We start from the raw sequence: 27,882 nt of genomic DNA, 5'->3' as shown, positions 1-27,882 counted from the left end.
CAGTTACAGATAGAGCTTTGCCTCCGTGTCTGGCCTTTCTTGCACGGGGCACCACAAAGAGAAGGTGGCTGCTGGATCTGAGAGATCGGGTAGGGACATATGGAATGAATTTGTTTTCCAGGTAGATGAGCCCTTGTCCGTTTAAGCTTTTATGTATCTCTGCCGGATTGAGAGCCAGTGTAATTGGTCCAGAAAAGGTTTGGACGCGGTTCTCGGAGGGACATTCAGGACCAGGCGGCCCGCCGTGTTCTGGATTATTTTGAGCTTGGCCAGCACTCCCTCGTTTGCAGAGGGTAGCAAGCCGTTACAGTAGTCGATCAGACTTAGAACAAGAGCCTGTACCAGAGTTCTCCTGAAGGAATCTGGGAGCAGGGGAAAAACTTTGTGCAACAGGCTGATAGTGTGGAAACATGAGCTTATGACATAGTTGCTGTGCTGTTTCAGCGAAAGTTCTTGATGTAAACGGATCCCCAGATTTTTAATGACCTTCTTTGGTTCAGGAACTGCTCCCAGGTCGTGTGGCCACCAATCAGGAGTCCATAGCATTTTAGCCTACCCGAACAGCATTCTGTTTCGCTGACATTGCACTGAAGGCAGTTAGAGAACATCCATTGTGCTACAGCCTTCATGCCTAATGAGAAGGAGTTCTTTACTTCAGTGGAGAGAGTTTTGAAAGGAAAGAGGAGCTGCGTGTCATCCGCATATCACACTGGTATGAAGCCATACGTGCACATCACTCTTGCCAGGGGTGCCATGTAGATGTTAAAGAGGGTTGGGCTCAAACAAGAGCCCTGTGGCACCCCTTTCGAAATCTCTACCTCCACTGAGCGATATGCACCCATGGTGACACTCTGGGTGCGATTGGATAAGAACCCCCTTAGCCATATAAGGGCTTTGTCCTTTAGTCCAATGTTCGCCAACCGGTCAGTCAAGATGGTATGTGACACGGTGTCGAACGCTGCCGACAGATCTAATAGTAGCAGGATCACGACGTAGCCCTTGTCCTGATACATATGCAAGTCGTCTGTGACTGACAGAAGGTTTGACTCCGTGCTGTGCTTTGGCCTGAACCCTGATTGAGAATAGTCCAACCCCCCTGCATGTTCAATGTAGTTTGACATATGACGATTGACATGTTTTTCAGTCAGTTTCCCTAAGAATGGTAGCAGGCATATGGGCCTAAGATTGGATAGTTCGGTCCATGGTATGGCGGTATTTTTCCTGATCGGTCTTACCAAGGCCCGTTTCCATCCCCTGGGGAGGTCACCTGAGCTTAGTGAGAGATTCACAAGCCTATGGATCACAGGGTATAATTCTTCAGCAAGCATGGGCATTATTCTAGCTGGAATCGTGTCATACGGACTTCCACTCTTTATCTGTGAGGTTAAAGATAGAACTTCCACTGCAGTGATAGGGGGGGAACATGTCAAGGGTGTGGGTGATAGAATTAGGTTCATCCTTAATCTGAGGGAGTAATTTGTCTGTACTAAATGCCGTATTGGAATTAACAATTTTCTCATAAATTGTGTCTATTTTATTAGTGAAGAACTGGGAAATTTCATCACATAGCTGCTGTGATGTAAACTCAGAACTTTCACACGCTACAGGTTTGACAAAAGATTGTAGGATTCGGTACAAAACCCTAGGAGAATTTCCTGCAGTTGTGATTTGGGACGCGATGTGTGTTTTGCGTGCTGTGCAAATGGCTTTGTGATAAATTGATAGGGAGTCCCAGTAGCGGTGCTGGTCATCCGCCAAATGGGACGTTCTCCACCTCTTTTCAAGTTTTCTGGCGGCTTGTTTCAGTGTCCTTAAATGCTCTGAAAACCAGACTTCTTGTTTATGGGGTGGGCGTGGTTTGAACAGTTTCAGAGGGGCTATATCATTTATAGCTGCCATAGTGACCCCTTCGAATATCTTTAGAGCTGTTTCGATATTCTCTAAAGGAGTGATAGCGGGTTCTACAAGCCTTTCTTTGAATGAAACTGGATTAATTTTGTGCCACTGTCTTAGTTTGCTGGGCAAAGGGACCGGGCCTGAGGGGGTGGGTTTAATGTGGGGAGTATGAAATTCAATGATAAAATGGTCAGTCCAATTTACTTGCATTGGGGGAAGGCAAGTGACCAAAGGAGAATTGGATAGGATCAAATCCAGGGTGTGACCTGCCTGATGTGTGGGCCTGCAATTTCTTTGTATTAAGCCCAGTAGGGATAGGTCTGTCAGTAAAGATTGTGCCTCACTGCAATCTCCTAATTCAATGTGCACATTAAAATCCCCCACAAGTAAAAAGTCACTGTCATTATTCATATATGAGGCAAGTGTTTCAAACAGTATGTTAGAGAAGTTTGTGCACGGTCCAGGAGGGCGGTACACCAAAGCTCCCATTCGGCTTCCCTTGGGTGTGAAGCTAATTTTAAAGATCAGCAATTCTAGTTCTGGTGTGATTAGTTCCTCTAATATGGAAATATCAATTTCCTGTTTGTGAACACCGCAAACCCTCCCGCAATCTTGGTGGGGCGATCTAATCTAACTATTTTGTACCCAGTCGGGATTCCTAAAGTTATGGCAGGAACTGAGTGGGGTTTTAGCCATGTTGTAGTAAGGAAGCACAAATCTGGTTCTTTCGAAGAGATTAGATCCCATACCTCGGTTGTGTGTTTCGATAATGATCTAACGTTACAGAGCAGATTCTTGTTCCCTAAAGAAGCATTATCATTTTCATTACTGATAGGGTTAGGGTGGTACCTATCAATGCGACCAGTAAGGATACCTTCCTCCTTAAGCGTGTTAAACTGGGTTCGGCAATGGCGGCAGGAAAAAGGCCCTTCTAGAAGAACATTTTCTCCGCCTATACATCCCTGTAACAGTTTCTCCCGTAATTTTGTGAGTGGCTGAGGGGAATAGGATATCCGACTGGTAGAGGGAGCTCCCAGATTTGCAGATGTGGCCCCCATAGCCCCTGGCCCCGTCCAGTCGCGGATGGGCGCAGACGGGCTGGTCTTTGGCTCGTCTTAGGGGCAAGCTTAGGCGCCCCACTGGGCGCAACCGCTGCACGCTAGTGCCGACGAGAGGCTAAATAGACCTTTGAGCTGTAAGGCTAGAGCGCTAACCGCTCGACTGTCTGGGCGTGTCTGGCTCTTACCTGTCCCGCCCTCCACTCTACGGTATTGCATAACTAGTCGGACCGGCGCGGGCAGGCTGAAACACCGAGTACAGACTTCGGAAATGAGCCCCAATGCCCCCGGCAGCTCCGGGAATGAGCGTGGGTACACGGTGGGTGAGTGGTTTAAAATTATTTATCAATTTCAATAGAGCGCGAGTGGATTAAAAATCGTAGTCAATTTTTACACAGCGCGAGTGAATTAAAATTAGTAATCAATTTTAAAAGAGTAACATTTAAGGTTTGCAATAATATCCACAATACCATACTGGCGCCAAGCGGGGTCGGGAGACACTGCCACCGTCGTTCCCTTACCTTACACAAGCAAATATGAGCAGACCAATTCCAAAAGCGTACTTGCTCTATAAAATCAAGTCCATTTTCCACCACCAGAGCCTACAACTCCATACATGAAATCACAAAATACAAAAAAAAACAATATGTATGTATAATCCTAAACACTATCAAACCATTGCACAATGTCGGGTTTAGCAACCACAGCCATGCTCCATAGCAACCTAGGTAGTTGAACCAGACCAAGAAATCCTGGAGATGGTCTAATTCTGTGGTCATCTTTAAGGGTAAAGAGACCAACAAAATATCAGAACAAGACATCAACCAGAATCATGAGATGCTGCTAAATCGGTTCAAACTGGCCCACAGCTGACAAATATTATCAAGTTTTCTCAAGGCAAAATTCCAACACTAGTGAATGTAGTGGCCTATCTGCTGAATGCAGAGTTCTGCTAGATGGCTGGCAATGAAATGGATATGTTAATATAGAAGGAGTAGTTTCTGTCCTGTAACTCCAGTTCTATAGTAGGGGTATCTCTGTTATAGTCATAATCTAGTGAATAGTCCCGCTGTTGTAAATATATAATTTACCGTCTTAATTTCTATGCAGGAAAGTACTTAATCAATAATAACTCAAATCGGAAAGAAAAAAACAGAGTCCGTGGTGTTAGAGTTCTTAGGGGTTTTATTCCTTAAAAAGGAATGGTCAAGACCTGGATATCATGTTCTTCCCACCACAGGGGTGGAAGAAGGGATAGAGCCATATTTTATTGACAATACATAGCTTATATACTTAATTTACACCATAAAAAGCAATATAGTAGGCGTAACAGCTGAGAGAAGACAAGATAACAGTATCCACATGTTACTAGTACGTAATCAGAAGGCGTGGACTAGGCGTGAACTAGAGGTGTGTGCTAGAAACGTCACAGGTAGGTGTCACAAAGGGGTGGCACTAAACAGAAATGTTGCAATGTCAGCAGAAATCGGAAGCTTGGATGCGCGCGCAGCTGCATGACGTGTGATTGACGTGAAACTGGAGGGTGCAGGGGGCTTGACATTTACACTGACGGAAAGAGACAGGAGTCTGGCATGTCAGATCAACTTGTACTTCTATCATATCTGATATCTGATGTTTGGGAACCATATTATCTGAACGGAAAAGGTCTCTGGGGCAGAAGCTATTCTATAATGACTATGAATGCGTGTATAAGCGCCTGAGTGTCTGTATGAGAAGCGTGGGGGCATGGGCCTTCCAGGGGAGCATGGTAACAGAGGCTATGAATTACTTGCATGGAGACAGGCCGGCCCTTTGGCTCTGCAGCTGGGGAATGTTTACTTGAACTAGTAGGCAGGAATGTATTTTCGAGGAGCGGAACAGATAATTCGAAGGTTGTAGTCAGTCTTGGCAGGCAGCAGGCTGAGGTAAACGCGGTAGGCCGCGCTGGGAGGAAGTCAGAGTTCACGGGTACAGAGGCAGCCTGGGCTGAGGATTTCAGAGTCAGAAGCCAGAAAAAGGCTCGATGGCAGAAATTCAGGGCCTACTTTGCCATAGCTGGAAAAACGTGTAAAGTGTACTACAAAAAGACGTTGGCATAGCATACTTAGGAACGGACTATTCAACCCATTCAGGGTGGGTCTGAAAGAGGACATGTTAACGTTGGACGCAAATGTATTTGCGTCTTCATAGCTGGCACAGGAGGGAAGTTACATGCACTTTAAGCTGGTACATGGAGACGGTGGGGTACGCGCTAGGGAACACAATTTGACCATAAAATTTATATTTCCTCACCGCCCATGTGCGTGGACCCCGGCAATCAAAAATAATCTCTTAAGTTGTCAAAATAATGCAGAAACTGCAAAGACACTTAAGAGAGAATTTAAAGACAAATAATGCAGCCTATATCCACAGGCTACACTGTCCAGTACTTCAACTAGAAATTCCACCAAAAATCACCACACACAGCACAGCCTGCTAGTTTCTACCATAGAGAAACCTGCCTCCCCCAGTCAAAGACTCAGGAATGATAGAGAGGAAGGTAGGGACAGACAAGCCCCATAGGCTGCCATTATGTGGCTTAAATAGGATACTGTGCCTTTAAGAGAACTTTCCAGAACTTCTCCCAGTATCCCAGAATGCATAGCAGGTCCCTCTACTTTCAGTTCTTTTTGAAGGCGAAGCACGCCAGACCTGTCGCATTCTTTACATAATGAAAATCTCCACCGGGGAGGAGGGCGGGCGCTTATGACTATAACAGAGATACCCCTACTACAGAACTGGAGTTACAGGACAGAAACTACTCCTTCTGTAGTAGGGGATCTCTGTGTATAGTCATAATCTAGTGAATAGAATGGCAAGCCCATCCCCACACCAAAGCGGCGGTGGAGAATAAATACATAACGCCACTACTGTGCGAACAAATTCCGCAGCGAAGCCTGCCCAACCTGAGCGTCTGCCCTGGCGTCAGTGTCCAGGCAGTAATGCTTAGCAAAGGTATGAACCGACTTCCAAGTGGCTGCCTTGCAGATTTCAGCAATCGGCACGTTACGGAGCAGAGCCGTCGTGGCAGCTTTGCCCCTGGTGGAATGAGCCTTAGGCTTACCTCCTAAGATCTTATTAGCCTTTTGGTAACACAATTGTATGCAGGACACAATCCACCTAGAGATGGACTGCTTCGAGGTCGCAAGACCCGTCCTGACCGACCCATAATTGATGAACAACTGGTCAGACTTACGAATATCCTTGGTTTTATCCAGATAAAATTTCAACACCCTCCTAACTCCCAGGGAATGGAGAGACCTCTCCGCTGGGGATGAAGGGTTCTGAAAAAACGTAGGTAAAGTTATAGTCTGGTTGACATGAAAATCAGAAATAACCTTGGGAAGAAATTTAGGGTGAGTACGCATAACAACCTTAGCAGCATGAAATACAGTATAAGGTTCATTACAACACAACGCCTGAATTTCACTCACCCTGCGGGCCGATGTAATGGCCACGAGGAACGCCGCCTTCCAGGACAGGTGCTGCAACGAAGCCTTATGAATAGGTTCAAAAGGCTCCTTCATCAATCTGGACAGCACCACATTCAATTCCCATGAAGGCGAGGGAAGCCTGACAGGAGGGAATACTTTCTTCAAACCTTCCAGAAAGTTTTTGATCACAGGGATCTGGAAAAAGGAAGTCTGTGAAGGGCATTTCCTGTAGGCAGTCAATGCAGCAAGATGTACCTTAATGGAATGGACATTAAGGCCAGACTGCGCCAAATGTAAAAGGTAAGGAAGGATGACATCTTCCTTGCAGGTCGTAGGATCATGGTTCTTAGACTGGCACCAGATACAAAACCTCTTCCACTTGTAAGCATATGAAGTCCGAGTGGAAGGTCTCTTAGACTCCTTCAGTATGTCCATGCAATCATCGGGCAGATTCAGATGGCCATATTGCACTATCTCAGGAGCCATGCCGCCAAACTCAAAGACGAGAGGTTGGGGTGTAACATCCGTCCCCCGAACTTCGTGAGAAGGTCCGGCCTGCACGGCAACCGAATGTGAGGAAGGAGAGACCGGTGAAGTAGGTCCGTGAACCACCACTGCCTGGGCCACTCCGGGGCGATGAGTATCATCCGAGCTCTGGACCGGGCCAGCTTGATGAGCACCGCCGGAATCAGGGGAATGGGAGGAAAGGCGTACAGAAAGCTGTTCGTCCAGTTGATCCATAACGCATTCCCCAGAGTCCCTTGTTGGAAGTATCTGGAGGCGAAGCCTCTGCACTTGCTGTTTTCGGCGGTGGCGAACAAATCTACGTCTGGAGTTCCCCACCTTGCGAAGACTTCTCCTAGTACTTCGTCGTTTATGACCCATTCGTGGTTTTCCTGCAGCTGTCTGCTCAGTGCGTCTGCCTGAACATTGTGCACACCTGGTAGATGGGTGGCCGTTATCGTCAGTCCTCTGGCCAGGAGCCAGTGCCAGATCGTCTGCGCCTCCTGCGACAGAGTGCGCGATCTCGAGCCACCCTGCTTGTTGAGGTAATACATCGTGGTGGTATTGTCCGTCTGTACAAGCAGAGAGTTGGTCTGGAAGGACGGAAGAAAGGCCTTCAGCGCCAAGTGAACAGCCCTGAGTTCCAGGAAATTGATGTGATACGTGGCCTCCATCGGTGACCACGTGCCTTGAATCTGTAGAGTCCCGGAGTGCGCTCCCCATCCCAGAAGAGACGCATCCGTCACGACAGTCTGCGTGGGAATGTCCTTGTGAAAGGGAACCCCTCTGAGGAGATTCTCCGCCGAACACCACCACTTCAGAGACTGAAGAGCATGCAGCGACAGTCGAAACTTGTCGTCCCAAGATCCTTTCCTCTGATCCCACTGGTCCTCCAAGCACTCCTGCAACGGTCTCATGTGCAGATGTGCGTGTGGCGTCAGGAAGATACAAGAGGCCATCGATCCCAGTAGAGAAGACACCGTCCTCACTGTTGTAGATGGAGTCGTCATAAGAGCCTGAGCCTTCCGAAGGAGTGATAATCGTCGCTCTTCCGAAGGAGACACGCTTGCTGACAGCGTATTGATGGAGGCTCCCAAGTACTGTATGCGTTGGACCGGAGTCGGGACAGACTTGGCCATGTTTATGTGTAGCCCCAGCTTGTTCAGGAGAACGCACGTCTTCTGGAAGTGTGCTCGCGCTTCCGAGAAGGAGGCTGCCTTGATCAACCAATCGTCCAAGTAAGGGTAGACGAACACCTTGTTCTTCCTCAGGTGCGCTGCTACCACCGCCATGCACTTCGAGAACGTTCTCGGCGCAGACTTCAGTCCGAATGGGAGTACTGTGTATTGATAGTGATTGGTGCCGACTTGGAACCGCAGGAACTTCCTGTGTTTGTGTGCAATGGGCACATGGAAGTAAGCATCCTGTAGGTCTATAGCGCAAAGCCAGTCTCCCTGTTGCAACTGAGGGTAAATCTGATGCAACGACAGCATGCGGAACTTTTCTCTGCGAATCCATTTGTTTGCTTGTCGCAAATCCAGAATGGGCCTGAACTCGTTCTCGTCCTTCTTGCGAACCAGAAAGAACCGGGAGTACAGACCTCTTCCTCTGAGACCGAGGTACGTCTTCTATCGCCCTTTTCCTCAACAGGACGTCCGCTTCCGCCTGAAGCTCGCGCAGCTGAAACTGCGAGCTGACCGGGGAATCGCTGGAGGAGGGCCGGTGAACCGAAGACTGTATCCATTGCAAACAATATTCAGCACCCACTTGTCCTGAGTAATTTTTCTCCACTCTGCCAGAAAAAGTTGGATGCTTCCCCCTACCGGAATGGGTAACGGATCCGGGGGAAGTAAGTTCCTAGGGCCTAGACCCCGCCTGGCCCTTGGGCGCTGGAGCCGACTGCTGGCCTCCCCTGCCCTTCTGCCGCTTCTGGAAAGGCTTACGGAACGGCTGCTGCTGTTGCGAGTGCCCCGAAGCCTGTCCTCGTCCTCGGCCTTGTCCGCCGAACCGCCGTTGGAAGGGGCGGTACTGCTTCTTGGTCTCTTTGGGCTTCTCCAGGCCCACAGCCGTCAGCGTTTCGGCCTCCGCCTTCATGCGGGCCATTTCATCATCCGCATGCTTCCCGAAGAGGGTCTCATCGGTGAACGGCAGATTGGCCACCCTCTGCTGTGCGTCCGGTTTCAGGGACGTAAGCCGTAGCCATGCGTGGCGCCGTTGGTTGATTCCGTGGCAAAATCCGTGAGCCGCCAACAGAGAAGAGTCCGCAGCCGCGCCGATTATCTGGTTGGCCACCAGCATCCCCTCACTCAGGACTTCCATGAAGTCTTCACGCTGCTCCCGAGGCAAATGCTCCGCAAAGCGTTCGAGGGAGTCCCAGAGGGCGCGGTCGTATCGTCCCAGTAGAGCCGTGGCACTCGCCGCTTTCATGGAGGTAGCGGAAGTTCCACAGACTTTTCTCCCCGCCGAGTCCATCCACCTTGACTCCTTGTCCGGGGGAACCGTGGAGGACGGAGTGGTGGCATGCTGCTTGCGGGCCGCCGTGACGATGACTGAGTCAGGCGGAGGCTCCGCTCTCAAAAAGGCCGGATCCGAGTCGGGAGCCCGGTACTTCTTTAGCAATCTTGACGGAGCCGCCCTCGTCACCGCCGGAGTGAGAAACAGAGCCATAGGCAGTTCTTCCAGGCCCGTTACCAGGGGCAGGAGAGGACGAGACAGGTGCTTCGGATGTAGAGTCTCGAAAATGACCGACGTCTTTGGGGTAGGCACTGTCAGGGATATGCCTAGCTTTGCCGCGCCCCTCAACAGGACGTCCTGAAAAGCAACCAGGTCATCTATCGGGGACACTCTGGTGTCGGGTGACCCCGATAGGGTAGGGGAATAATCCCTGGTCCCAGAGGACCTCGTGTGTGAGCGAGATTGGCGCCTCCTATGGCGGTGTCTCGATCTCGTGGATGATCTGCGCCGCGATCTCTCCTTCCGCCCAGAGCGAAAGCGAGACCTGCCAGCTCGTGGGCGCTCCTTCGGTTTGCGTGGAGGGGTCTTCCGTGGTTCCTCACGGGGCTTCTTCGGTTCCTCCCGGGGTTTCGGTTTCGGAGTCCCCTTAGGAGGAACAGGCAGGGACGGCAGGGAAGTGGACCTCGGCGGAGGAACCTTTGGCTGCGGGGTGGGCCCATGCGGAGGGACCGGAGGTGGGGGAGGATCTCCTGAAGGCAGTGGAGGTTTGGGTGGAGGGTCCTCCTTAGGCACAGGGGGAGGGGGGGGGGGGGGGGGGGTTGGGGGGGGAGTCGGAGTCCTGGGCCGAAATGGCGTGTACACTTCGGAGTACACCGAGCCCGGTGACCCTTTAGGCGAAGGGCGCGGAGAGCCATCCCCATCAGCAGGCGACCGCTTCCTCTTACGTCCTCCACTGGAAGCAGCGTGACTCCTGGGACTAGAGTCCCTTTTGTGCCGTTTCGGAGAGGGTGACCTACTCCTCGACGCTGACCGCTGTCTGCTGGACGCAGAGCGACGCTTCTCCGGCGTCGAATGATGCTTTCTGGACTCCGGCGTCGAACGCCGTCTCCTCGGCGTCGACCCTCTCCTCCTCGGCGTCGAACGCCGACTCCTCGACGTCGATCTCCTCCTCCGCGACTTCTCGCGTCGTCCTCTCTACGTCGGGCGGGCCGCCCTCGACGACGAGCGTCGCCGTCGTCTTGATGATCCCGACGTCGAGGAGCCCCTCGACGTCGATCGGCGGTGTCGCCTCGACGACGACCGACGGTGTCGCCTCGACGACGACCGATGGTGTCGCCTCGACGGTGAGCGTCGGTGCCGCTTCGACGGCGAGCGCCGATACACGTCACTTTGCCTTCGGCGTCGGTAGGAAGATCTCGACGTCGACGAAGACGATGATGTCGACGGCGGCTTCGACGTCGGCTTCTCCTTCGCCGTCGAGCCGTCACGCCGTCTCGACCCGGAGCCCCGGGGAGAAGGGGAGCACGCCGCCGTCATCCCTCTCGACGTCGTCGTCGATGCCATCGACGTCGACGGAGAATGGGACCGTTTGCTGGACTTCCTGCCCCCGGGGAGCCCCCCAGGGGCCTCAGCAGAGGCAGAGGGAACCTTCCCAGGCTGCCCAGACCCACCTGCAGCCCGCAGACGCCTATTCTCCAGGCCAGCTAGCCTGATCTTCAATCTGTCCCTCAAGGTCCGAGCAGAAAGCTGCTGGCAGATTACACAATCCTCAGGGACATGATCCTCTGGAAGGCACACGATGCAGACCTCATGGGGGTCACTCTTGGCCTTCTTCCTCTCACATGCTGGGCACTTCACAAAAAGGCCAGGCATTTTGGAGCCCCAAAACACCTAAAACAGCAGCACAAAAGGGAGAAGAGAACACCAAGAAATAAACTGCAACACTTTTAAAATTCAAAAGTGCAAAAACAATTCCAATAAACCCTTGAAAAAGGGAGAGCTCAATGCCAGGGTCCTGTAAGCAGGAGCCGGAAAAAAGAACTGAAAGTAGAGGGACCTGCTATTCATTCTGGGATACTGGGAGAAGTTCTGGAAAGTTCTCTTAAAGGCACAGTATCCTATTTAAGCCACATAATGGCAGCCTATGGGGCTTGTCTGTCCCTACCTTCCTCTCTATCATTCCTGAGTCTTTGACTGGGGGAGGCAGGTTTCTCTATGGTAGAAACTAGCAGGCTGTGCTGTGTGTGGTGATTTTTGGTGGAATTTCTAGTTGAAGTACTGGACAGTGTAGCCTGTAGATATAGGCTGCATTATTTGTCTTCAAATTCTCTCTTAAGTGTCTTTGCAGTTTCTGCATTATTTTGACAACTTAAGAGATTATTTTTGATTGCCGGGGTCCACGCACATGGGCGGGACTATTCACTAGATTATGACTATACACAGAGATCCCCTACTACAGAACCTAAACACTACCTTTGAAAGGAAACAAAGCATCCTTTGAAAGGAAGATTAGACGCACCCTCATGACAATTAGTAATGCACGCTGAAAAAATAGCTACTAGGAAGAATACATCCTAGACAGATGCTGTAGATAGGCTAAAAACATTCCTAAATCCTTCCTAGACAGATGCTGTAGATAAACTAAAAACTAATGCCATTGATTGGTCACAATGTGGAAAGGTGTTTTTGAGGGGCATTTTCTGTAAACATTAATGGTTGTAAGGTGTACCTAAATTTACTTGCACTGCAGCCCCAATTTTGTTAACTAGAGGATATGGGAGTATCACTTCTTGACACTTGGTGGGACTGAGGTACTTCTAGATGTAGAATTTCTTCCACGTGATGTTTCATGAAGCTCTGGTGGATAGACTGTTAAGCTTCTTTTAGAAAGTCGGATCAGTCTTGAGAAATGTAGGTGGCCGTAGTGTACACATTCAACAGCCGGATATAAAGTTAACCAATGGGAGGTTTGGTGCAGGATCAGTTCCCAAAACGTGCGTAGATCCAGTTTGCATGGCAGACACCTGTGTGGTTGCTTCAACAGGTGAAGAGCAGTTAACCACTATTAACATGACCACCGTAGAGCTCCCAGGGTGATCATTCTATGCGTAGGTCAACGTGATGACTTACTAGATCACGAAAGTTAAAAAAAAAATACAAAAAAACTTCCCTAGACTGTGCTCAGAGGAGCAAACTTGCTTCTTTTCTGGTTGGTAACACTTGTTAATCTGGTGTTCTATACATCCACGAATACTTTTTTCTGTTAAAAACTCTACTCACAGAAGACAATGTACTGCACTATCATTTAGTACCGTTTCCAGGTTTTGTTGTATAGCTGTGATTTTCAGATTGAATGAGCTACCTGGGAATGGTCTATGGATCCACTGTCCACTTATTCAAGTAAATACACTTTTCTAATATTCTAAACTAGCAAATATTTTGATTTGATTGTGAGAAGTCAGGATTTCAAAGGTAGATGGACTGATTCAAGTTACAAAATTTCTAAAATATGACATTTTCTTCTGCAACCAGGTCACCTGCACTTTAAAATAGCGCATATGCACTCGGCCTCACATTAGGAAGGAGTCTGCAACAATTGTCTTCAGTAGAATTTCCTGGTGAAAAGGAACTCCAACAGTGTTGAGGTCTGGATGATTGTCATAAAATAAGCTGGTCTTCCCCGCTGTCAAGAGTACTGTAATCACCGAGGAGCAAGGTACTTCTCAAGTCAAGTGTGAATATTGTAGGAGAGTAGGGTCTGCAATCCTATGATCACCCAGATTTTTTGCTTTTGTTTCACTGGTTTACGACTTTCTCTGGCTGTGGGCCTGCCAATCAGACCCACAGCCTGGCTTTTCTCTCTCTAAATTACAACATGTACCCTAGGTGCATTTACCAATTGGTACTGGGCCACCTTATCAGACCCTGTAACTCAGGGCATATATGTACCCAGGGCCTACCAGGGGCTGAAGCATGCATTATGCCACCCCTGGCTGGCCTCCTAAATTTGACACAACTGGCTGCATGACAGCTGGGGCAAAGTCGTGTAATCACCCTTTGCTGTAGATATAGTATACCTATATCTAACCCTAAAAATGGACACACAGATTCCTATCAGTCACTCCTATGGCAGGCCTTGACAATCCTGAAGGCAGAGTGCTTGGAATCGTGTGAGATGGTGCTCTGGCATGAGCTGAGCCTGTCTACAGCTTGCGGAACCAAGTCCTAATAGCTGTTCCATGATAACGCATACCATATACTCAGTGCATTATAATCCTCGGGGTTAAATGCTATCTTTGGTATTGCTTTATCAAAACATGTCGAGTAAGGTGTCATACGAATTGGAATACTAACCCCTCGCCAATTCTGGCGACGGGGTTAGCATTCCACCCTTCTAGAGGGACACAACATGTATGTAACTGTGAACCCCGGTTAAAGTTAAACGAAGCCTCAGCTCCACAAAATGGATGCTGCCACCACAGACACGAGTCTGACCCCCTGCAGCTGGGAGTCCTTCCAGCGAGGGGAGCCTGGACAAAGGGTTTCCTGTCGAGTGCGGTGCTAGCACCGTCCTAGACAGGGTTTTGTGTATACTGGGTAGGCAGGGCTTTACAGGAAGGTGACTGCTGAGTGGCACCCTGGTGCTCACTACACATAGGCCGGTCAGAACCAGTTCCAGGGGCACACTAGCCCCTGGCCTGGGGAAAGTCCGGCATGGGAGAGGGGTGTAACCACCCCCCTCCTAGTCCCACCCATAGGCAGAACCTAGTCACCGGGTCAGCCCCTTTTCTTAGTATAAAGATAGGAGCGGGCCCCCTGTTCAAATTAGATCATCTTTGGAATCAAGACACGACTTTCTGCGAAAGGACATCAAGATTTCTTCTTCAAGATTCACCCTTGTGGCTAAGGAGTAGTCACCCTGCATCCGCAGGCACCATCAAGAACACTGCGGTCTGCTGCAAGTCCTTCCTCAGGAATCCGACGACACAGCTCGACGAGACCCGGCTTCCCTGGCACCTCTGACCTCTACTCACCTCTACAGCCAAGCTGAGAACCGTGAGTGCGACGAGACTTCGAGGGACCGACGATCGCCAAGACTGCACATCTTCTTCACAACAAGCCCGCCGAGTATCCCTCTGGTGAGTGCTTTGGGGTCCGAGAAGCCCCGACCCTGAGCAGCTCCAGCACCGAAGATCAGCCCTCCAGCATCTCCACGATCTGCGTGGGGCCCTTCTGCTTTTTGCTGCTCACAGTGTTGTTTGGCTACTAGCCCGCTGGCTTGTGGTCTTCTGAACGACGCCCGACGACATCACTGCTGCTGGTCTGGTTGCTCCAGACTGGCCCTTGCTTCCTTCTTCAAGAGAAGCACCCCGGACCCTCCTGGTCCACTCCAGACGCCATTTTGAGTCCACCGCGTGGGCTTGAATTTGCCAAGGCTTTGTTGCCCAATCCTGGGTCCAGCGACGCCGACAGCTTCATCCATCGTGGGGCAGCTCGCTCCTCCATCCTGGTCGCCGACAACGCCTCCTGGTCTGTGAGATCTGCAGAGCACAGCGTCACCCACTCACCTAGTCGAGGTGACTACCATCTGGTGCCCTCCTGGTGCCACCTGACTACTGGCTAGTAGTCTTGAACTTGGTCCCCTCTGCTTTCAGGTGTCATCTGTCTTCAAGATCCAGGCTTGGATCACTTCGAACTCTCTTCACTGGTCGCCTGCCAGCATCTTTCTTCCGTCTACGAGGATTCCCGACGTCTTTTGAGACCTATGCAGCTGCAGCCCCTGGGCTAGGTAACTTCGGCATTTCGGTGCCCCAGCATAGCCTCACTATCCAAGGGTCAGAATCCACTTTCGTTTTCCTCCTACCAGGTCGGGTTCGCCCGAGAACACTAACTCTGTGAAATCTAGCTACCATAGACTTTGTCCCGCATCACGCGTGAGAGTGCACACTCTGCACCCGAGTCCCCTGGGTCTCCTAGAAGTAATCTAATGATTCTATAGTCAAGTCCTAGCGATTCCAAAGCCTATTAGTACTGTACTTACCTGCTAGTAATTTCGCATTCCACTTTCAGAGTATATGGTTTTCCGTGCCCCTCGGGCATTTGTATATACTGTGCTAACTTAAGTATTTTCGTAAGAGTTTTGTGTTGTGCTTAGTACCCTGTCCTCATAAAGAGTACAGGGCTGTTGTGATTTTAATAAATACACTGTTTATTTTCATAACACTTGTGTGGTGTCCTTTCACTGGGTGTTCAAGGGGTATATGTGTGGTATAACAGCTGGCTTAACACGCCCTCTCGAGTCTTTAGCCTTAGACTGCTCGTATCCACGCTACTAGGATAGCTGGTCTATAAGGTTGACTTACAACCAATCATCAATAAGGGTTGCTGGACTGATACATAGTGTTCACTAGAATAGTGAGCACTGCATATCAGGCCACCTTCTCACAACCGCCAGCGCAGATCTTGGTCTCAGAAAGAGTCAAGGACCTCTTGTCATATAAATGTTATCAGGAACTGAACGAACTTGTGTACATAGTTAATTGTAAAAATCAAAGAGAAAAACGGTCTGCTTCTTTCCTCGTGACGAGGGGAAGATGAAAGCTAGTCGCCGCTCTCACCATGAGGTTAGATCCTCCAATATCCACCGGAGGATAATGTAATGGAAATTCAGGTGTAAGAGGGTATAATTTCACCATAGAACAGGACATGGCAACCTCGTCAGAAAAAACAATTCAGGTCTTAAGGAACAAGAGGCTGAGAGTCTGGCTAAGTTTTTAGCCAGTCCAAGATATTATGGCGCTGAGTAAGGAGCCTTCACGCCATACCATTGATGTAGCGGAAAAGCAGTTTACGACTAATAGGCTACAAGAGCACTGTGCATAAAGCCAACTGCCAACTGGGTTAACCGTCGACAAATCCAACCGTTGATTGGGTCAACCGTCGATGAGGCCAACCGTAAACGAGGCCATCTGGGTCAACACAGCATTGTTGGATAAAGTTGATAGTCGAAGTAATTGCTGAAGGTTAAAATCTACGGAGCTGACCGTCGACGAGCCCACCATCGACGAAGTACACCGTCGACGAAGCTGTGTCGCCAATGGGCCAACCGTCGACAAAAACAACCGTCGATGAGAACAACTGTCGACGAGGCTTATTTCCTGTTAGTCGACGGAGCCACCTTCTAGGAAGAGGCCACCGTCAATGAGGCTTATACTATCAACGAGCCTACCGTCGACGAGAGGGCCTCTGTCCTCACTGTCGTCGACGGAGCCACCGTCTACGACGAGAACACAGTCGACGACTAGGTCGACGACGGCAACTTATAAGTCGAAGATGGTCTTTAGACTCATCGTCACACTCAACGTCGTGGTCGACGGAGTCTTTCATCGTCCACGGGTGTGTCGACGAACCAGTCGACGGACTGGCACCTTTCTATAGTGTAAAGGTGGCAGTAAGTCTGAAAACGCCAGAGACCAGATACCGTAGGCGTGGAGGCTAGTAGACTCAGTGGGGGAACAATATCCAGAGGATCCTACTTCATCCTTGGAGGCCAAGAAGAAGGAATCTCAGTTCCACACCCACCCGTAGAGAGGATTTAGCACGTCCAGAACATAAACTCCTTGTCAGAGACAGGGGTGTCAAAGTCTACAACTCCTGTAACCACAGGAGGAGGCGGGCCTCTCCGTTCTCAAAGGTCCTTTGAGAAAAGGGTTCCACAGAACCTGCGACTCCTCACCTGAGTTCATAAAAGAAAAAGACAGGAGTATCGTGAGGATCCTTAGAAAAAGGGCAAAGCTTCCCACAGGCGAAGCAGTGTTGAAAATAAAGACTTCTTTCAAGAAAAGTAAAAATACTTGCAAAATGTAGAAATTTTGAAGAAAAAAATTGAGCAGAGCTCAGGGAGACTCCCTTCACACGACGTGCAGTAGAAAATCTGAGAGCCTGAGCCTCTGGGGAGGACTTTCTGGTGGGTGCTGTCGCCTGATTGGCTGCAGTTTGGACTGTACAAAATGACTAGGATAGTCATATGAGTGGAAGTTTTTTCTATGGTAGCTTGGGCTACTTTACTTCCTGGTTGGTTATTACCAAGTTTTTCTAAGGATATTATTGTATATTGTTGCTTTTATATGTACCGTGGGTATCCCACTCAGGCGACGGGGAATGATTCAGGCATGTTAATCTATGAAAGACACCCCAATACTGGAGAAAGTAGAAATACTATACAGTGCGATCTAATGAAGGCATGTTTATTATTTGCACGATCACAATTCCATGCACGAGATAAATGAAATATTTTGCATGATAAAGAAAATAAGAATGATATTTACATTTCATTTTACCCAAGTGGGTTGCCATTTCATTGAAAAGTTAATCCTGGACATAATAGAAATACTATAATGCGCATTGAAAAAACGGGGCTTTCACTCTTCCGTTTTCAAGTGTAATCTACACATAAATTCCAATCAATAAAATATGTTCAATTCTACCCCAGTGGGTTAATACTCAATTATAGTGCATCAGTCCACAACAATAAGAAGCTTACCTAAATGACAGTGATTGGACATGAAGGAACATTGAAAGACAGATCTTCCTCAAGATAAAGTATCGCTTTTTCAGCAATTAGAGGTTGTGCTCTTTACCTCTGCTTCCTTTAGTTTTTGCTTTACGTTTGCAAAAGTGTTCGTCACAAGTTTAGAAATAGTACCTAAATTCTCTGAAATTAAGTTGAGGAGCTTTGCTTTAAATAACAAATTCCCTCCACTCTGCCCCTTTTTGTGGGTTTCTCTGGGACAAAAGATAAAGAAGGCTGTGTAAGAGCACCCTGTCAAGGTGGATAGTCCTCTGTATCAGAATCAGCTGTGCACTAGCCAAAAAACAGCCATTTGAAGATCTGCGAGCTCACTCCACCAGGGCTAAATTCACCACAACAGCATTAGTGCAAGGAGGATCTGTAGGAGGGTGGATACCAGACTATGGTTACCCCCAACATTTTGCCTGGTGTTTTGCTGGTTTTCCGACTTAGTTGACCTGGGACTCTGCAATTCAAGGCCCCAGGCCTACTGCTCTCTCTGTAAAATGGATTCCATGTACCTTAGGTACATATCTAATTGGATACTGAGGCACCTTATCAGTCCTTGTACAGTGTACCTTAGGTACCCAGGGCATAGGTGTACCCAGGGCCTACCAGGGGCTGCAGCATGTATTATGCCACCCCTGGCTGGCTATCCAAATCTGACAACTGGCTGCACGACAGCTGGGGCAAGGTGGTGTAATCACCCTTTGCTTTAGATATATTATCCCTATATCTAACCCTAAAATAGACACATGTATTCCTATCAGTCACTCCTATGGCAGGCCTTAACAATCATTAAGGCAGAGTGCTTGGAATTATGTGAGATGGTGCTCTGGCATGAGCTGAGCCCGTCTGCAGCTTGCGGAACCAAGTCCTAATAGCTGTTCCATGATAACGCATACCATATACTCTTAAGTGCATTATAATCCTCGCGGTTATATGCTATCTCTGGTATCTCTTTATCAAAACATGTCGAGTAAGGTGTCATACGAATTGGAATACTAACCCCTCGCCAATTCTGGCGACGGGGTTAGCATTCCACCCTAGAGGGACACGACATGTATGTAACTGTGAACCCCGGTTAAAGTTAACTCGAGCCTCAGCATCACAAAATGGATGCTGCCACCACAGACAAGTCTGACCTCCTGCTGCCAGCGAGGAGAGCTTGGACAAAGGGTTTCCTATCAGGGGCGGTGCTAGCACCATCCCAAACAGGGTTTTGTGTATCCTAGGTAGGCAGGGCTGAATAGGAAGGTGACAGCAAGTGGCACCCCGGTGCTCACTATGCATCTGCCGGTTTGAACCAGTTCCAGGGGCACACCAGCCCCTGAGCTGGGAAAGTCCGGACAAGGGAGAGGGGTGTAACCACCCCCCTCCTGGTCCCACTCATGGGCAGGACCTAGTCGCGTGCCAGCCCCTTTCTTTAGAATAAAGGTAGGAGCGGGCCCCCCTTCCCAAATTAGATCATCTTTGAATCCTGAAACTACTTTCTACGAAAGGAACTCTCGACTTCTTCTCAAGATTTCTCCCTTGTGACTAAGGAGTAGTCACCCTGCATCAGCAAGCACCAACTAAGTATCTTGCGGTTTGCTGCACGTCCTTCCTCCGGAACAGACCGACCAGCACGACGAGACCCGGACTCCCTGCCATCTCTGACCTCTACCTGCCTCTACAGCACAGCTGAGAACTGTGGGTGCGACGAGACCAGAGGAACCGGCTATCATCAGAACCTGCACAACACTGACCCAGCACGACCGCCGAGGGACCCTCGAGTGGGTGTACTGGGGTAAGAGAAGCCCCAACCCCAAGCAGCACGAGCACCGAAGTCCAGCCCCCCAGCATCCACCAGATCTGCGTGGGGGCCTTTTGCTTCTGTGTTGCTTGCCACGTTGTCCGGTCACTTGCCCGTTGGCTAGTGACCCTCCAGACGACGTCCTACGTTTGTTTCACCGCTGGTCTAGCTCCTCTGGACTGGCCCTTGTCTCCTCTTGAAGGAGAACTTCCTCGGACCCTCCTGGTCCACTCCAGACACCATTTTGTGTCGCCATGTGGGCTTGCCTTAGCCAAGGCTTGTTGCCTCCTTTAACGGATCCAGCATCGCCAGCAGCAGACATCCGACGCGGGACAGCTTGCAGACCTCCAGCCTGGTCGACATCAGCGCCCTGGTCCGTGCAGCAGCAGAATCCAGTGTCACTTCTTCACCTGGCTGAGTGACCTCGACCGGTGCCATCCCGGTGCCCACCTAATCACTGGCTAGTGATTCAGAACTCGGTCCCCTCTGCTTACAGGTATCCTTCTTCACTGATCCATCCTCGGATCAGCCCGGAACATCTTCACTGGCCGCCTGCCAGCAACTTTCACTTCAGGCTCCTGGTTCTTCAACGAGGATTCCCGACGACACTTGAACCCTATGCAGCCGAAGCCCCTGGGCTAGGTAAACCGAGTAACACGGTGCTCCAGCGTAGAACCACTCTCTAAGTGTCTAGATCCACTTTCGTTTTTGACCTACCTAGTCGGGTTCGCCCGATAACACTAATTTGCATTTTACTAGTATCCATAGACTTTGTCCCGCATTGCGCGTGAGAGTTTCCACTCTGCACACGGCGCTCCTAGGCCTCCTGCTTCTAATCTAAGGGCTCAGTATTGTAGGCCTAGCGATTCCAAAGTCCCTGAGAACTGTTACTTACCTGCTAGTGATTTGCATTCCACTTCCATAGTATATGGTTTTTCGTGCCCCTCTGGCATTCGTGTAAATTGTGCAACTTAAAGTATTTTCTTAAGAGTTTTGTTATGTGCTTAGCTCCCTGACTCATAAAGAGATCAGGGTAGACTTGTTATAAATAAATATCTGTTTATTTTCATAACAACTTGTGTGGTGTCCTTTCACTTGGTGTTCAAGGGGTATATGTGATGGTATAACAGCTGGCTTAACACGCCCTCTAGAGTTTAGCCTAAAGACTGCTCTTGTCCATGCTACTAGGATAGCTGGTCTATAAGGTTGACTTACAACCAATCAATAAGGGTCATTTGGACTGATACATAGTGATCACTAGAATAGTGAGCACTGCATATCAGGCCAACTTCTCACAGGATCCATTTAAGATATCTGCCATGCTGCTACAGAACATTGTTTTTTACGTTTATAAAGCACTACTGCCTCAACAGTCCCCTATGGTGGGAAAGGCATTTCCCTCACTCAGCTCTACAGGACTTTTCAGTCTGAATCCATTCCTCAGATTCACCACCTTGGGAGGCACTGCAATGGTATCCATTCTAAGAGAAGAATATGGGGTTAGAAGTATCTATCAGAAGAACAAGTTATCAATATAAACACTTTGTGGTGGAAAATCTCACCACAGATTTCACTCATGCCATCCTCCACTCAATTCTGTGGAGTAGCCTACTTTACAAAAATGTTAGAGGGTGGCACACTGTCCAGACATTTGAAACCACATCTGAGCATGCAGAAGGAGAAAGTTGATGAAACTGATGTCAATCTCAGGGGTGAGGTTTTTATGCGGATCCACTCCGTCATATCTGAGGCAGTGCAGAGCCATTTTGGAGTTGAACAATGCCACAGATAGACACATGGAAGAACTGCTATAAAAACTTCCAGTATGGTGCCAGGGGATATTCTAAAGGTGAGGAATCGGAGCTTAGAAATATCCATAAAACAGTGAGACTTTACTGCAACATAGTGCACCTTATGGTGAGAAAGAGTTTGCCTTTCAAAGTAAATCATTTCTGGATTTATTAGGCTAGTAAAGAGTACCGGAGCTTAGTATTTGTCAGAATTTAAAAACATTTGCAGCTGGTGTTGCATATTCTGTAGTGTCATTTGGAACTAACTTTTGAAAATAAGAAGACCAGTACAAACAATGCATTTAATCAATCGACAAACATCCTTTACTGTAAATTCACAGAGCCCAGGTGCAACTTAGACAGAGCTGGACTGCTGTTTGGCAAGTGTGTCCACTGCTAGCTTGAAAAGGTAATGAAGGAGCAGATACCTGGAATCTACAGACCGATAAAACCTGCACAAATTGTTAAACATTCGTTAAGATAAAGCAACATACCTTACAGTAAATAGTTTGGCAACTCCTGAGACTTGGATTGACAAATGTGCAAAGGTCACTAAAAAGGCTGCGATATCTGCCATTGGCCAGCTCAAAGCCTGATAGAGGAATCTGGTGGGTACTATCACCTGCAAATAAATGGGTAAAAGTGAGTTGGATCTAAAAATCAAGAACTCTACAAGACACCAGGCAGAATCAGCAGATGGCACAAAGCAGCACTAGACATTTACTTTGCACTATACATAAAATGCAAAAGAATTAGCAATATAGCTAGAAAAAACGATTTGATTGAAACTGGAAAAGTAATACTATTCACTAAGTTGAAGCTAAAAGTGAACTTTTTTCATATACACAGACATACATATATCAACACATACACATATATAGACACACACATATATATAGACACACATATATATATATATATATAGACACACATATATACACATATATACATACACATATATACACACATACACATATACATATACACACATATATACACATACACACATATATATACACATATACACACATATATATACACATATACACACATATACACACCTATATATACATATATACACATATATATATATATATATATATATATATATATATACACACACACACATACATATATATATATATCGTGACCAAGCCTGCTGGGTCAGGCGAAACGCGGCGTAAGCGACTTTAGAAATAAAGAAGGTTCTTTCACTACGCTGTGTCGTCTCCTTCGGAAATTGGTTCGAAGTTTTGAGCGCTATATATATATATATATATATATATATATATATATATATATATATATATATATATATATATATATATATATATATAGCCGGGGTGCAGCGTGAAGACTCGCATGAGAATTAAATCCTTTTTTACAAAACGCTCACCTTAAAATCTACAACCCGGCAAAACCCACGGAAAGCGGGAGAACATCAGGAAGTCACCCGGAGGGGGAGCCGTGAGACTACTTCATCGGCAAAAACGAACATTCCTTTAAGGGGCAGTGCAGCATAACTGGAAACTGAATGAACACAGGGTGTTCAACAAGGAGAAACAGAAACGTTTTGGGTCGGCAAACTGTTATGAGGGAGCCGATTATCCTGAGAAAGTTACAGCAAAACACACACCTGGTAATAGAAACAGTGCATCAATAAGAAATTATATAAGTCAACCCTGCACAGTTAAAAAATGGCAGATAAATCCAGGAATCGCCAATTAAGGGCGAGCGAGCTACTGAACGATGACAACCCCCCCACAACGACCACTGAAGCCAAAGGGGATGGAGGTGAAAGAACAAAGGAGAGAACAATTGTGAACATAGTTAGAGAACTGCAAATACAGCGAATCCAAGAAATAAATAAGTGGTGGGAAAAAACAACCTTAGAAAAGTACATTGAATACAAGAGAATCCCGCGAGGTCTGAGGATCCTTATAATGCCAACCTTTAACGACTTGGATGCGGATTTATTCAAAATATGGCAAACAGACACAAATGAATGCTCCTTCAAATTAATGAGAACTTCAATCATCCATGCCGGAAGAAAATAAAGAAATCATTGAAAACATGGAAAAGAAGGTGGCAAAACATGAAATGGAGGTGGAGAAACGAAAGGCCAACAAATTCACCAGAGACAGGTTGGATTATATGAACGGGCGGATCTACACATTCTCACGCAAATATGACACCCTGAGAAGCCATGTAGCAATGGATAAAAACATGGACAGAGTTACTGAACCAACGGAGGAGGTCGACAGCTCAGAGGTGAGCTCCGTTGAAGGAGAATCCACCAGCACACCCTTGGATTTTCGGGGCGAGATAAAGCTAGCACACATTGTGACGCGACAAAGAGGAAGAAGCAGATCCAATGCGTGGGGAAGGGAACGTCCACCGAAGAAAGCCCCAACAAACCAAAAACCAGAAGGGGTGGAAAAAGAAGTAAAAGCAAAGCGAGGCAAAGGAAGGCAAAAGTAGCTATGAAAAAGAAGATGTCAATATCCAACAATATAGTAATAAACTTATCGAATAAGCAATTGTCGGATACACAACTAAGACTTTTAAATAGAGGCCTTTCATATTGTCCAACAAAACCCATAAATGTACCTAATGCTCGCATTGATCTCTACTAATTCTTCCGAAAAGTAAAATTGAAAAAATATTTTGCAGAAAAGGAACATAGAAAATCATTTGTCCCAAAAACAAACAAAACAACATCTACTGTTGTGCAGAAAGACCTACCTGCAATGATAACTCTTGCATCGATTAAGGAAATTCCCTCAATTAGTCAAGAAGATAATACAATATCTCCAAAAACAGGGGACTGCAATGGGGACATCATTTGCACCCACTTATGCAAATCTTCTGATGGGAGCATGGGAAAGCGAGGTAGTGAGAAAAGACCAAGAGAATCCGGAGGGGCCGAAAATTAGACTTTGGTGTCGTTTCATAGACGACCTGTTCGTCACATGGGACGGAAATGAGAACTCACTAAAAACTTTTATTGGATCTCTAGACAACAATGAGTATAACTTAAAATTCACCTCAACAATCAGCTCTCAGTCCCTGATCTTCCTAGATGTGGAAATATCAGTGAAAGACAACAAACCGTGTTCCAAAATCCACAGGAAAAAGACTGCATGTAATAGCATTCTACATGCAAATAGTGGACATCCTGCGAGATTAAAATGGAGCATTCCATATGGCCAAATGCTATGAGCTAAACGAAACTGCTCCGAACATGAAGATCTAGTAGAAGAAATAAACAAAATTAGCACTAGGTTTCTAGAAAGGGGATACCCTAAGGAAGTAATATCCTCTGCTAGAACCAGGATACATCTAAAGAACAGAACTGATCTACTGATTCCAAAAAACAAAAGGCCTAAGAACACCTTGGAACATGAGACAAATCAAGGGAATGAGGTAACTAGACTCATTATGGACTTTAACAATCAGAGCACCAATATGAAAAAAGCCCTTCAAAAACATTGGCAAGTTCTACTTCTGGACGACACCTTAAAAGAGACCTTGACGGTATATCCAAGTATCACATATCGAAAGACTTCTTCCCTAAGGGACATCTTGACACAAAGTCATTTGGAACTACGGGAAGGGAGCAAACAGACGTGGTTAACCACACCAGGCTTTTGGAGATTCTATAAGTGCAAGGCCTGTGAGCACGGAATAAACATCAAAGACTATAAATTGCAAAACGGCAAAACAGAAAAAATTCAGGACCACGTTACATGTGACTAGAAGTGTGTGGTCTACAGATTACAATGTCCCTGCGGCAAGTTTTATATCGGGAGCACTGTAAATAAACTGGAACTAATAATACTTCAACACCTGAGGGCCATTAAGAACAAGGACCCATGCTACCCGATGGCCACACATTTTGCCAAATATCATCAGAGCAATCCCGCCCTATTAAAATACTCAGGGATCAAGCTGAGTAAAATCTCGGAAAGAGGCGGTGATCAAACTGTACAACTAAGACGACTTGAATCAAGGATGATATTAAGTATGGGAACTGAGGTGCCGTTTGGGCACAACCTGGATGCCGAACTACATGTACATCTGTAGATCTGTACATCTGTAGATAGAAATTGATGGAATATGAACTATGGGCTTGATTTCTTCACTAGAGAGTTTTGATGATCAATGTACATAATGTATATGATGATTTATGTAAAAAAGATGTGTAGGATATTGGATACAGCACATACCAGAAACCAACTTTAGTTTAATCAACCCCACTTCTTAATACAGGATATAATCAGGGAAGGTAAAAAGTAAAAAATAAGACAATATAGTGCCTAGGAGGAACTAAGGGATATGGAACCGCTTGATATAGTACTTTACAGATATCATGTTTACATACATGCCCAAAATTGAGCACAATTGGCCAAATGATTGAAAATCACTCGAATATGTACATAATTGTAAATAGAAGATTTGAATATCGGTTATAATTTGAAATGTTGTACATAGGTCTAGAAAACTTTGATTTGGCTAAACATTGGAAATATTGGCAACAATGAATTAGAAATGAACTATCCCTGTTAAAAGATCAGTACTTTACTGGAATGAGTGAAAAATGCAATTAGGTTAAGTTTAAAAAACTCTACTGTATGATTTACACTGTATATAGTAAAGGGTGGGAAAAGGAGTATCATGATTAGACAATCGTATCATTGTAAATACTATGTTTTTGGATGGCATGTTTAAAATGAGTACTTCACGATAATTGAAATATACAAAATGGCCATGAGTATGTGCTGGCCAAAAACATACTGTGCAGGGTTGAAGGTCTAGATGACCATGGAAAGGGAAGATGGTACTTATACACAGCACTATATTTAAATCAGGTCTAGACCTAGGGACTCTATGGTCCAGTTGAAGGCAAGGAGCCGAAACGCGTAGCCCGTCCATTTTGATGCACTTTTGCTTTGCACATGGTGTGTAAATAAAAAAAGTGAAAAGCTACCTGTTGCTGTGCCATATCTTCGTCTGCGGGAATCGTGGGGAGAAGAAACTGATGCAAAAAATATATATATATATATATCTCCTTCTTTGCTACAGAGAGGATTCTGCTCATATTTCCAGCGCGGGTTCCAGTAACGCGCCCTGAGAGATCCCTGTTCCTCGAGTGGACCGGACCAAGCTGGCTTTTTCACTTCAGTGGTGAAATCTTGTTTTCCATGGTAATGGGATGGTCTGGTTCCTGCACCAAGAACTGGCAAGAAGATTGGCAGTGCTGCAAGCCATTGTGCTTCACGTTGGGTGAACTGTAATGTCAGTCCGACCCCTGTCGAATTAATTGCTGGGACTTCACGGTGTGCACAGAACGGGGAGCTGAGGAGGCACAGCCATGTACATTAAAAGGTGAAAAACGGCGAGCTTGATTCTACTTACCCCCATTGCACATACGATCAGCTGACAGCATTCTGGACTCTGTAGTTCTGACGCACTGGGCGTCCTACAGCGAGACCCAACAAGAACACATGCTGCATGGGGGGCGGAGCTACCTTTTTCATCGAGCGGGAGGAGAAAGGGTATTTAAACCTTTCATACAAACTGCCTCCTGTGTGACCATTTGGCGCTGACGAAGGCAAACCCTTGCCGAAATGCATCCGCCCTGACATTTGGTTCAATTTGGCAAAATAAAGTTCTTTCCTCCGAAGACTCCCCGGTGTGGTCTCTCTCCTTCTTTGCTACAGAGAGGATTCTGCTCATATATATATACATATATACATATATACATATACATATATATATATTCACGAGGGTTGCCGCTCAAAAGACAGGAAACTGACCAATGCAAAGAGACAAAGAGTCACCCAAAAGGTGCTGGTGCAAGGCGATTTATTCAGGTGAAGCCAGCGCTGCCGCCATGACACGTTTGGCCTTCACATGACAGATATATAGACATATATATATATATATACATATATATATACATATACATACATATATATATATACATATACATACATATATACATATACATACATATACATATATATATATATATATATATATATATATATATATGTGTATATGTATGTATATGTATATATATATATATATATATATATATATATATATATATATATATATATATATATATATATATATGTGTATGTATATGTATATGTATATATATATATATGTATGTATATATATTTTGTCATTGATCAGGCACCGGTTCTAAAACGAGGTGGAGACAGAGACAAAACATTGAGGCAGTTAGAGACCAGATATATTCTGAATCTCAACAGTAAACATCCAAACGGCCTTAATGACAGGGAGGATATGCATACTTTTCTGTAAACCGTAA

At 46.8% G+C, this 27,882-nt stretch overlaps 1 protein-coding gene across 1 annotated transcript in view; it reads right to left on the bottom strand.

Annotated features, from left to right (window-relative positions):
- Positions 1–27,882, bottom strand: part of MAEL (maelstrom spermatogenic transposon silencer) — a 1,196,692-nt gene that overhangs the window by 511,415 nt on the left and 657,395 nt on the right. Inside the window, exon 6 of the mRNA XM_086935541.1 lies at positions 22,034–22,161. Within this exon, the coding sequence (XP_086791667.1) occupies positions 22,034–22,161 (128 nt within the window). The remainder of the gene's footprint in view (positions 1–22,033; positions 22,162–27,882) is intronic.

This window comes from Lissotriton vulgaris, chromosome 8 (assembly GCF_964263255.1).
Source record: "Lissotriton vulgaris chromosome 8, aLisVul1.2, whole genome shotgun sequence".
Lineage (NCBI taxonomy): Eukaryota > Metazoa > Chordata > Amphibia > Caudata > Salamandridae > Lissotriton > Lissotriton vulgaris.
Note: the sequence above shows the minus strand (reverse complement) of the source record. Positions and strands in the feature narration are given on the sequence as shown.